We start from the raw sequence: 8,461 nt of genomic DNA on the forward strand, positions 1-8,461 counted from the left end.
ATCATAGAAGAAAACTTCCCTAACCTAAAAAAAGAGATACCCATAGACATACAAGAAGCCTACAGAACTCCAAATAGATTGGACCAGAAAAGAAACACCTCCCGTCACATAATTGTCAAAACACCAAACGCACAAAATAAAGAAAGAATATTAAAAGCAGTAAGGGAAAAAGGTCAAGTAACATATAAAGGGAGACCTATCAGAATCACACCAGACTTCTCGCCAGAAACTATGAAGGCCAGAAGATCCTGGACTGATGTCATACAGACCCTAAGAGAACACAAATGCCAGCCCAGGTTACTGTATCCAGCAAAACTCTCAATTAACATTGATGGAGAAACCAAGATATTCCATGACAAAACCAAATTTACACAATATCTTTCTACAAATCCAGCACTACAAAGGATAATAAATGGTAAAGCCCAACATAAGGAGGCAAGCTATACCCTAGAAGAAGCAAGAAACTAATCGTCTTGGCAACAAAACAAAGAGAATGAAAGCACACAAACATAACCTCACATCCAAATATGAATATAACGGGAAGCAATAATCACTATTCCTTAATATCTCTCAACATCAATGGTCTCAACTCTCCAATAAAATGACATAGATTAACAAACTGGATACGCAATGAGGACCCTGAATTCTGCTGCCTACAGGAAACACACCTCAGAGACAAAGACAGACACTACCTCAGAGTGAAAGGCTGGAAAACAACTTTCCAAGCAAATGGTCAGAAGAAGCAAGCTGGAGTAGCCATTCTAATATCAAATAAAATCAATTTCCAACTAAACGTCATCAAAAAAGATAAGGAAGGACACTTCATATTCATCAAAGGAAAAATCCACCAAGATGAAGTCTCAATCCTAAATATCTATGCCCCAAATACAAGGGCACCTACATACGTAAAAGAAACCTTACTAAAGCTCAAAACACACATTGCACCTCACACAATAATAGTGGGAGATTTCAACACCCCACTCTCATCAATGGACAGATCATGGAAACAGAAATTAAACAGTGATGTAGACAGACTAAGAGAAGTCATGAGCCAAATGGACTTAACGGATATTTATAGAACATTCTATCCTAAAGCAAAAGGATATACCTTCTTCTCAGCTCCTCATGGTACTTTCTCCAAAATTGACCATATAATTGGTCAAAAAACGGGCCTCAACAGGTACAGAAAGATAGAAATAATCCCATGCGTGCTATCGGACCACCACGGCCTAAAACTGGTCTTCAATAACAATAAGGGAACAATGCCCACATATACGTGGAAATTGAACAATGCTCTACTCAATGATAACCTGGTCAAGGAAGAAATAAAGAAAGAAATTAAAAACTTTTTAGAATTTAATGAAAATGAAGATACAACATACTCAAACTTATGGGACACAATGAAAGCTGTGCTAAGAGGAAAACTCATAGCGCTGAGTGCCTGCAGAAAGAAACAGGAAAGAGCATATGTCAGCAGCTTGACAGCACACCTAAAAGCTCTAGAACAAAAAGAAGCAAATACACCCAGGAGGAGTAGAAGGCAGGAAATAATCAAACTCAGAGCTGAAATCAACCAAGTAGAAACAAAAAGGACCATAGAAAGAATCAACAGAACCAAAAGTTGGTTCTTTGAGAAAATCAACAAGATAGATAAACCCTTAGCCAGACTAACGAGAGGACACAGAGAGTGTGTCCAAATTAACAAAATCAGAAATGAAAAGGGAGACATAACTACAGATTCGGAGGAAATTCAAAAAATCATCAGATCTTACTATAAAAACCTATATTCAACAAAATTTGAAAATCTTCAGGAAATGGACAATTTCCTAGACAGATACCAGGTATCGAAGTTAAATCAGGAACAGATAAACCAGTTAAACAACCCCATAACTCCTAAGGAAATAGAAGCAGTCATTAAAGGTCTCCCAACCAAAAAGAGCCCAGGTCCAGACGGGTTTAGTGCAGAATTCTATCAAACCTTCATAGAAGACCTCATACCAATATTATCCAAACTATTCCACAAAATTGAAACAGATGGAGCCCTACCGAATTCCTTCTACGAAGCCACAATTACTCTTATACCTGAACCACACAAAGACACAACAAAGAAAGAGAACTTCAGACCAATTTCCCTTATGAATATCGATGCAAAAATACTCAATAAAATTCTGGCAAACCGAATTCAAGAGCACATCAAAACAATCATCCACCATGATCAAGTAGGCTTCATCCCAGGCATGCAGGGATGGTTTAATATAAGGAAAACCATCAACGTGATCCATCATATAAACAAACTGAAAGAACAGAACCACATGATCATTTCATTAGATGCTGAGAAAGCATTTGACAAAATTCAACACCCCTTCATGATAAAAGTCCTGGAAAGAATAGGTATTCAAGGCCCATACCTAAACATAGTAAAAGCCATATACAGCAAACCAGTTGCTAACATTAAACTAAATGGAGAGAAACTTGAAGCAATCCCACTAAAATCAGGGAGTAGACAAGGCTGCCCACTCTCTCCCTACTTATTCAATATAGTTCTTGAAGTTCTAGCCAGAGCAATCAGACAACAAAAGGAGATCAAGGGGATACAGATCGGAAAAGAAGAGGTCAAAATATCACTATTTGCAGACGACATGATAGTATATTTAAGTGATCCCAAAAGTTCCACCAGAGAACTACTAAAGCTGATAAACAACTTCAGCAAAGTGGCTGGGTATAAAATTAACTCAAATAAATCAGTTGCCTTCCTCTATACAAAAGAGAAACAAGCCGAGAAAGAAATTAGGGAAACGACACCCTTCATAATAGACCCAAATAATATAAAGTACCTCGGTGTGACTTTAACCAAGCAAGTAAAAGATCTGTACAATAAGAACTTCAAGACACTGAGGAAAGAAATTGAAGAAGACCTCAGAAGATGGAAAGATCTCCCATGCTCATGGATTGGCAGGATTAATATAGTAAAAATGACCATTTTACCAAAAGCAATCTACAGATTCAATGCAATCCCCATCAAAATACCAATCCAATTCTTCAAAGAGTTAGACAGAACAATTTGCAAATTCATCTGGAATAACAAAAAACCCAGGATAGCTAAAGCTATCCTCAACAATAAGAGGACTTCAGGGGGAATCACTATCCCTGAACTCAAGCAGTATTACAGAGCAATAGTGATAAAAACTGCATGGTATTGGTACAGAGACAGACAGATAGACCAATGGAATAGAATTGAAGACCCAGAAATGAACCCACACACCTATGGGCACTTGATTTTTGACAAAGGAGCCAAAACCATCCAATGGAAAAAAGATAGCATTTTCAGCAAATGGTGCTGGTTCAACTGGAGGGCAACATGTAGAAGAATGCAGATCGATCCATGCTTATCACCCTGTACAAAGCTTAAGTCCAAGTGGATCAAGGACCTCCACATCAAACCAGACACACTCAAACTAATAGAAGAAAAACTAGGGAAGCATCTGGAACACATGGGCACTGGAAAAAATTTCCTGAACAAAACACCAATGGCTTATGCTCTAAGATCAAGAATCGACAAATGGGATCTCATAAAACTGCAAAGCTTCTGTAAGGCAAAGGACACTGTGGTTAGGACAAAACGGCAACCAACAGATTGGGAAAAGATCTTTACCAATCCTACAACAGATAGAGGCCTTATATCCAAAATATACAAAGAACTCAAGAAGTTAGACCGCAGGGAAACAAATAACCCTATTAAAAAATGGGGTTCAGAGCTGAACAAAGAATTCACAGCTGAGGAATGCCGAATGGCTGAGAAACACCTAAAGAAATGTTCAACATCTTTAGTTAAGGGAAATGCAAATCAAAACAACCCTGAGATTTCACCTCACACCAGTGCGATTGGCTAAGATCAAAAACTCAGGTGACAGCAGATGCTGGCGAGGATGTGGAGAAAGAGGAACACTCCTCCATTGTTGGTGGGATTGCAGACTGGTAAAACCATTCTGGAAATCAGTCTGGAGGTTCCTCAGAAAATTGGACATTGAACTGCCTGAGGATCCAGCTATACCTCTCTTGGGCATATACCCAAAAGATGCCTCAACATATAAAAGAGACACGTGCTCCACTATGTTCATCGCAGCCTTATTTATAATAGCCAGAAAATGGAAAGAACCCAGATGCCCTTCAACAGAGGAATGGATACAGAAAATGTGGTACATCTACACAATGGAATATTACTCAGCTATCAAAAACAACGACTTTATGAAATTCGTAGGCAAATGGTTGGAACTGGAAAATATCATCCTGAGTGAGCTAACCCAATCACAGAAAGACATACATGGTATGCACTCATTGATAAGTGGCTATTAGCCCAAATGCTTGAATTACCCTAGATCCCTAGAACAAAGGAAACTCAAGACGGATGATCAAAATGTGAATGCTTCACTCCTTCTTTAAATGAGGAAAAAGAATACCCTTGGCAGGGAAGGGAGAGGCAAAGATTAAAACAGAGACTGAAGGAACACCCATTCAGAGCCTGCCCCACATGTGGCCCATACATATACAGCCACCCAATTAGACAAGATGGATGAAGCAAAGAAGTGCAGACCGACAGGAGCCGGATGTAGATCGCTCCTGAGAGACACAGCCAGAATACAGCAAATATAGAGGCGAATGCCAGCAGCAAACCACTGAACTGAGAATAGGTCCCCTATTGAAGGAATCAGAGAAAGAACTGGAAGAGCTTGAAGGGGCTCGAGACCCCAAAAGTACAACAATGCCAAGCAACCAGAGCTTCCAGGGACTAAGCCACTACCTAAAGACTATACATGGACTGACCCTGGACTCTGACCCCATAGGTAGCAATGAATATCCTAGTAAGAGCACCAGTGGAAGGGGAAGCCCTGGGTCCTGCTAAGACTGAACCCCCAGTGAACTACTCTATGGGGGGAGGGCGGCAATGGGGGGAGGGTTGGGAGGGGAACACCCATAAGGAAGGGGAGGGGGGAGGGGGATGTTTGCCCGGAAACCGGGAAAGGGAATAACACTCGAAATGTATATAAGAAATACTCAAGTTAATAAAAAAAAAAAAAGAAAAAAGAAAAAAAAATAAATGTGATTTCCTCTTTTCCAAAAAAAAAAAAAAAAAAAAAAAAAAAAAGAATGAGGATATCCTGAGTTTTGCAGGCAAATGGATGTAACTAGAAAATATAAAAAAAAATACTCAAGTTAATAAAAAAAATAAATAAATAAATAAATCTTGGCTTATAACAACAATGCCAACCAACCAGAGCTTCCAGGGACTAAACCACTACCAAAAGACTATACATGGACTGACCCAGGGCTCCAACTGCATAGGTAACAGAGAAGAGCCTTATTGGGGCATCAGTGGAAGGGGAAGCCCTTGGTCCTGCCAAGGTTGGACCCCTGTGCAGGGGGGTATGGGGGTGCAGTAAAGGGGATGGATGGGGGTAATACCCATTCTTATGGACAGGAAACTGGGAAAGGGAATAACATTTGAAATGTAAGTAAAAAATATATCTAATAAAAAAAGAAAAAGTAAACCTCTAGAATGTACCTACCCACCTTTTAATCTTTTTACCAAACCATCCTTTGAGAACCAGTAAGTATGAGCTTTGCTCAGCTCCCAGACAGCATCAGGTAAAATGTTGCATGCAGGAGCCTTAACATGTTCAAATGATTTGAACCAAATTTACACAGTTTGTAAAGCAGGTTTCTTCATTTGCTCGTCCTCTTACTCTGAGCATTAATTTTTCTACAATAACAGAGTAATTACTTCCTGTATTTGCTTTTGTTTCTTTAAGGTTTATTTTCAGAAGATATAGAAATGAGTTGGAAAAAAAACTTTATTCTGGAATGCTAAGTGAGAAAGCAGGACACGGGGATGAAGACATGGTTCAGTTGGTAGAACGCTTACCTGGCGTGGGCAAAGCCATCCCCAGTGCTGCGCAGACCAAGCATCCTAACGCACACCTGGAAACCCCAGTCCTGCAGAGGTGGAGGGGAGTGCTTGGAATAAGAAACACCCTGCAAAGGCTCGTGTGTTTGAACACTTGGTCCCCAGTCGGTGTTGGTGTCTCGGGGAGACTGAAGAGGCTGGGCCTTGTGGGAGGAAGTACGTCATTGGGGGTGGGCTTTGAGAATCTGTAGCTGCATCCCACAGCTAGTTTTCTCTCCCTCCCTCCCTCCCTTTCTCTGTCCTCCCTCCCTCTCTCTCTCTCTCTCTCTCTCTCTCTCTCTCTCTCTCTCTCTCTCTCTCTCTCTCTCTCTCTCTCCTTCCTGGTGTTATCTCTCCGTTTTCTGCTCCTGCCTCAAAATGCCTGCTCCTCGCCAGTGCTCCCCAACCCCTACATTATCGACTCTTATCCCTCTGGAACCATAAGTCAAAATAAATGATGTCTTCTGAAAAAAAAATCTTGGCTTATAAAAAAAATCGATTTTATCACCAGTTTGAGCTACACATTTGCTGGCTGTGGTGGCACACACCTTTAATCCCAGCACTTGGGAGGCAATAAAAAAAGAAAAACACAAGGCAGTGTAACTCATGTATGAACAAGATAAACATAATTAAATAGTTCTGGCCAAGGGTTTGTGCCCTGGATAAATTCTTGTCTCAATTCTGGGTCTACGACATGGGCCAAACAGACTGAGGACTTTAGTTTTAAGAGATGATCACTCCTGCTCCAGGGTGAGATTCCTCCTCTTGGATAATATTCCTTCCCTGGGGTGTTAAACTCTTCATTGCAAGGTATCAGAGGGGAAATTACCTCTGTGATTTTACATATGGTCTGTACATGCATATAAATTATTTTTATATATTTTTACCCACTAGTGCCTCTTTAAAGTAAACAAACAGATGAACAAACAGATTTTCCCAGGTTCATATCTTTTGCAAATTTTGTAAGCTTCAAGGCTTACAAAGACATCTTAAAATTTATAGATAATTGGAAGATAATCTTAGCATGTTACATGATAATCGTATGTTTCGTTGTGCCTGTTTACCCAGAAAGATCACCAAAGAGCCGACTCCAATGCAGTCCTGCCAGGGTCTCTTACAGACTCGAGTTTTGGCCACATCACAGTCTCTGACACAGCAGAACAGAAGGGTGCAGCCCAGGGTCCAATTTCAAGCAGGTATTTATAGAGTCAAAAAGGAGTTATCTAGCCTGGTACACATCTGATTAGGGTCCATTATGGAATTGTATTTGTCCCTTCACATAATTGGCTGGTGCTGGGAGCCAAACCCTAAACTTAACTTCTGCTTTTCTCCTGGTTGGTGATTGTGATAAGTGCCAGGATCAGGCTCGCAACCTGGAGGTGCAGCTTTGTTGGGGAGTAACCTAGAAACTGGTGCAAGGTGCTAACTTGTTAGTTAATTCGAGTTCAACCTTAGTCAGACTCTCTAAAATGGAGTCCAGATCCAAAACATCTGGTCTCTTGGGACAATTATTCATCTGTTTAAAAAAAAAAAAAGATAAAATTATCTCACAAGTTCAAGGCCAGCCTGGTCTACAGAGTGAGTTCTAGGACAGCAAAAGCTACCTACACAGAGAAACCCTGTCTAGATAAGAAAAAAAAATCAAATGAAAAAACTATTTTATTTTTATATTCTACAAAATATATATTTCTTTAGAATATATATATTTCTACAAAGGCAAACAAGAAGACTGAAGAAATGGCTCAGTGATTTAAGAGCACTGATCACTCTTCCAGAGGGCCAGGACTCAATTGCTTGTTCACACATGGCTGCTACTGTTGTCCCAGAGGATCCAATGCCCTCTTCTGGTCCTCCTGAGTACTAGAAATACACATGATGCATACACTTACATGCAGACCAAACACTCATATGCATAAAATATTTATTTTAAATAAGATAAACAAGGGCTGGAGAGATGGCTCAGTGGTCTTCCAGAGGTCCTGAGTTCAAATCCCAACAACCACATGGTGGCTCACAAACATGTGAGATCTGATGCCCTCTTCTGGTGAGTCTGAAGATAGCTACAGTGTACTTATATAAAATAGATAAATCTCTTTTTAAAAAAATATAAACAAGTGACCCAAAACAAAATTAAAAACAAATGTCAAACTTTATCTTGTTTTGGATGCCTCATAAACCCTAATGCAAAGCAAATGATATTTTTAAATAAAATCTATTTAAAAGTGACAGGTGCAATGACAAATCTCTAACAAAGAATTAATTTAAACTGACTTTTTTTTAAGATTTATTCATTTATTATATATAAGAACACTATAGTTGTCTTCAGATACACCAGAAGAGGGCATCGGATCTCATTACAGATGGTTGTGAGCCACCATGTGCTTTCTGGGAATTGAACTCAGGACCTCTGGAAGAGCAGTCGGTGCTCTTAACCGCTGAGCCATCTCTCCAACCCTAAAATGACTTCTAAAGAGGTTATTAATTTTTTTAACTTAGATTTATAAACTGTTAACTATTTCA

The 8,461-nt window shown here is 39.7% G+C and overlaps 1 protein-coding gene across 1 annotated transcript in view; it reads right to left on the minus strand.

Annotated features, from left to right (window-relative positions):
• The window catches only part of Pate14l3 (prostate and testis expressed 14 like 3), a 66,763-nt gene extending 60,671 nt beyond the window's left edge, over positions 1–6,092 (minus strand). The window contains exon 1 of the mRNA XM_087560200.1: positions 5,921–6,092. Coding sequence (XP_087416326.1) covers positions 5,921–5,939 — 19 coding nt within the window. The 5' untranslated portion in view covers positions 5,940–6,092. The remainder of the gene's footprint in view (positions 1–5,920) is intronic.
• Between the last annotated feature and the right edge of the window lie 2,369 nt (positions 6,093–8,461).

This window comes from Rattus norvegicus, chromosome 8, assembly GCF_021556685.1.
Source record: "Rattus norvegicus strain SHRSP/BbbUtx chromosome 8, alternate assembly SHRSP_T2T, whole genome shotgun sequence".
Lineage (NCBI taxonomy): Eukaryota > Metazoa > Chordata > Mammalia > Rodentia > Muridae > Rattus > Rattus norvegicus.